This window comes from Aplysia californica, unplaced genomic scaffold (assembly GCF_000002075.1).
Source record: "Aplysia californica isolate F4 #8 unplaced genomic scaffold, AplCal3.0 scaffold00001, whole genome shotgun sequence".
Taxonomy (NCBI): Eukaryota; Metazoa; Mollusca; class Gastropoda; order Aplysiida; family Aplysiidae; genus Aplysia; species Aplysia californica.
In genome coordinates, this window is record NW_004797271.1 from 598,342 (window position 1) to 602,600 (window position 4,259).

The following is a 4,259-nucleotide window of genomic DNA, read 5'->3' on the forward strand; positions in this document are numbered from 1 at the left end:
CCCCAAAATCGCCTCACCTCTCCAGAATCTTGTCCACTTTGTCGCTGACCTTGGACAGACTGAGCCTGACCTCCGTGTTCTGTTGCCGCGTCTCTGTGAGGAGGACAGGGGCTAGGGGGTCTCCTGGGGCGGAGTTTGAGGGGGTCGCCGAGTGAGACGGAGGCTGAGGGGAGGCTACTGAGCTCATTGCTACATAGACCTCGTCACCATTCCACCAGACAGACATTGTCACCATATCACCACACATACACCATACCATCCGACAGAAACACCATACCAAGAGACAGACACACACCACACCAACAGACACACCATATCAAGAGACAGACACACACCACACCAACAGACACACCATACCAACAGACAGACACATACCATACCATCCGACAGACACACCATATCACCATACAGACACCATCACCATCCAAAGCCAAGCCATTTGTTGGGATTTTTTTGGTGAGCACAATACACAGAAACACAATATCCCCGGAGAGGTTGTATCATTTGTTTGGTGTTGTTTTAAATTTTCAATTTGGTAGTTGAAATTGGTATGTGAAGAAAGCCAGTAGCAAATTATCCCAGGCATGCATGGGTGAGGGTAATCATAGTGCATAAAGCCAGATACAGTGGCATGTGTTGTGAAATTTCAAGTCAATTTCAGTGTTGCAATAGAAAGTCAATCATCAGAGAGACCATTTGGGGGGTTAAAAGAATGTTACAGGGCACACAAAGTCACCATCAAATGGATCATTACAATTCATTATGTGGCCCGTGAATGAAAGGTGATGATATCAACATATGGCACACAAGTCATCATCAGACACATCATTACGTGATGATGAGAGAAAGTCGGCGATATATTCAGCCAGAATCAGTCATTCACACACCAGTTTCAAGATATTCCATCCAACGACCCAAGCAAGCAGCCAGCAGGTGCACAAGGCAACAGAGTACAGTTACCAACATTGCACACAATTCATCATCAAAGAAAATTAGTTAGTGAGCAAACAACCAGTTGCACAAAAATGATGAATGCAAACAGTCACGATGTATGCAGTAACGCATCATGTTTGAGAATAACACACAGTAAAACCATCACCATATAGAGTGAGTTAGTGACACAACACATAGCAGAGCGTACAGTGAAACCAAACCATCACCACACACAGCCAGCGAGTTAGTAAATGTCGAAACAGCAGAACCGGTAGAGACGACACAGCCAGTTTGTTAGTATACGATGAACATTTCGCCGGACACACCAGACAAGCCATCAGAGCACAGGGTGAGTACATTGGTACATAATGCAGGCAGGCAGGCAGTCCCATCCAGTCCCGTGGTAGTGGTCAGACGGTCAGAAGAATTGAGGTTAAAGGTACACACATGTAGATGGCCGTCCATACCAGGAGCACATGGTGTCAGACACATGTACAAAGTTAGATACACGTGCAGCCAAAGTCCACAGCAAATAGCAGGTTACACAGATCAAGCATCACATCACATGCAGGACCAACAGAAAACAGAAAAAAAGAAACAATTTGTTAGCAAAAGCACTACGAAATTCCATTTGTCTTCAGCAACAGGGCTTTATGTGTCACCTCGTAGTGGAATCAGGCGTTCGTCAATTTTGGGGCATATGGAGTTATTAGTATTATCTTGAAGCTTGTTCATTTGTCTTGCATTTGGCAAAAAAAACCCACCTATATATTTTGAATAGATTCGAGATATTTGTGATTTAAAGAGGTGGGAGTCGCCTGGTGTCAAAGGTACAATAAGCAAGAAAATGGCCACAAAAGTTTGATGACTTGTAAGGCTCAAATGTCCTTGAAAACTAGACGTTTACATTGTTTGTGCCTATGAACACATTTTTTCATCAAAATCCACACAGAAATGTGTTTTCAAAAGGACATTAAAGATGTTGAGCCAAAAACGAAAAAAAATTTTTAAAATAGCCCGATGGTCAGAAAACCTCTGGTTTCTTTGATTTCATTATTTTGACGAGCGCTTGATTTTACCACGCTGCTTCTAATATAAGGTTTCTTTAATGTTGTTAAATCATCTACATCAACAACAGGGCTTTACATAAGGCCTCATTGTATCACCTAGATCAGCAATAAAACTTTGTATAAGGTTTCATTGCATCACCTTGAACATTCATTTACCTAAATCCTGGATCAAATATTTCACTTACTCTGAAAATACCACACCAACCCATATAAAGTGATAAACATCCCACTTTCACCAAAGAAAACAAAAATTAGTGCAAAAATTGTCAGAGCTGCTGCAAGTCAGCAGGAAACTACTTGTGGGGAAAATGTCAGACCTCATAGAGACCCCATACTCCCATTTCCAGTTTACACAGCAGAACACAGTATTTAGTTGAGTTTTTAAAATAATTAATCCGCAAATAAAGGCAGAAGCAAGAGGTTCATTTATTTGTGCTCTATGTTCTACATAAATAAACATTACTACAAAAATAGCGTTCTTAAATAAAACACTTTCCCAAAAAATAACCTGTAAATGTGCTACCTAAGGAAAGATTTGAAAAACTGTAAATGTGCTTCCCACTTTCACACATTTCAACTTTCACAAAAGAGTTCATGTAACGGATGCTTTAAATAAATTTGTACAAAAAGAATTCCACCTGAACTAGCCTTTACATGGTAAAAGGAAAAAAAATTCTCAAAATATTGGAAGTTTAGGGTAAAATTTTCCTGTTAGTAGATAACTAAAAAGTCCTTGTTATGTAAAAGGTGAAAAATGTGGTGTTCAAACTTTATAAGAGTTATAAAGACCAAAAAAAGAAATGATATGAAACTGACACACACTAATAGTAATATAAACATAAAGACACATTGGAAAAACCACCAAGTCATATTTTAGGGTTTAGAAAAAAACCCATATCGCAAAGCTCAAAACACAGTACTCCGATCGTTTTCTTATTTTCTTTGCGACAGTTTGTGAGACTAAACTAAGGAAGTAGAGCACCTGCTAAAGGCAGTAACTCAATAATCTCAAGTTTGTGACTTTGATGGGTTTTTCCATTGTGATTTTGCCATGCACTATGCTAAACTAAAAGCAAGAAGTTACCACAATGACAGAAAGCAAGGCCCAGCAATAGTGTGAAGAAGTAAGATGTGCTAAAGGCTACATAGAGCGCAGCATACAAAGTATATAATATAGTATCCAGCTAAGGACGAGAGCAGCTAATAGATATATATATAAAACGTGTGCTAAAGAAAAATTATTAAAACCGAGACAAGGTCAGGGTCATTTAATTGCAGACAGAATTCAGAAATCTAATACAGTAGTCTCCGTCTAAAATACCAGTGCTCCGGAGCAAGGAAAATGTGGTATCTTGGGCGAACGGGATCTTAGTCGACGCACCAAGGGAAGAATCTACGGCGACTCATGTTCAGGCCCACAACCCGTAAAATGGTCTCCCCTTACTCTGAAATGAATTGGTGTGACCCTTGGTGGGTTTATGACTTCTGGCGAGCAAAGAGGGGTCAACTTTGCTGACCCATCACAGTGGCATGAGGTATGCCATTCACTTATTATCCTATCGTGAGCCTCAAGATCTTCGTTTACCCAGTTGCTCCTCCTTTTACCTGTCCAAATTTTATGGCTTTCCATCTCTAACCAAGCTACCCGGCCTATGTCATTAAGCGAACTGGGATCATAAGCAGGTGGAGACTACTGTGTGAGGAAATTAACTCCCTCTGTGGTATAGCAGTTAGGTTCTTCACAGTTGCAAATGGAAGACAAGGTTCTATTTTCAAACGAGGATGTTTATTTTATCAAGTATCTACATCTGTCTGCTGAGATACTGTATCTCATTCAGCCCACACTGCCTCTGACAAGCAGGGTCAAAGCAGCACGCCTCCTAAATAATGTAAATTGTGTCGATGAGGGCGTAAAACACTTAGATACCAAAAAAAGAAAAAAATTTTTCCATCAAAAGACACTAAAAAGATTTCGCTTTGCTCACCTCCATACGTCCCTGGTGTTGCTTGCCCTAGAAACTTTTGTTGTAAGAAAGAAAAAACAAAACAAAGCGTACATCAAGATTATTGCTATGTAATCAATTCAACAATCATATATTACGTGGATGATCGGAACAACAGCATATATCGTCTCCTCAGAACCATTTTGTCTAGAGTGTACTTAAGTAAAGAGGCACTTTGGACAAAATAGTTCTAAGGCCATGTGTACATGATCTCAATAACTGTGAGTGTGTGTGTGAGTGTGAGTGTGTGTGA

The 4,259-nt window shown here is 40.1% G+C and overlaps 1 protein-coding gene across 1 annotated transcript in view; it reads right to left on the reverse strand.

Moving 5' to 3' along the window:
• Positions 1-4,259, reverse strand: part of LOC101855532 (FK506-binding protein 15) — a gene marked incomplete in the record, with an annotated part of 47,899 nt that overhangs the window by 19,736 nt on the left and 23,904 nt on the right. The window contains 2 exon segments of the mRNA XM_013090293.2: positions 19-123; positions 3,989-4,022. Of these exon segments, the coding sequence (XP_012945747.1) occupies positions 19-123; positions 3,989-4,022 (139 nt within the window).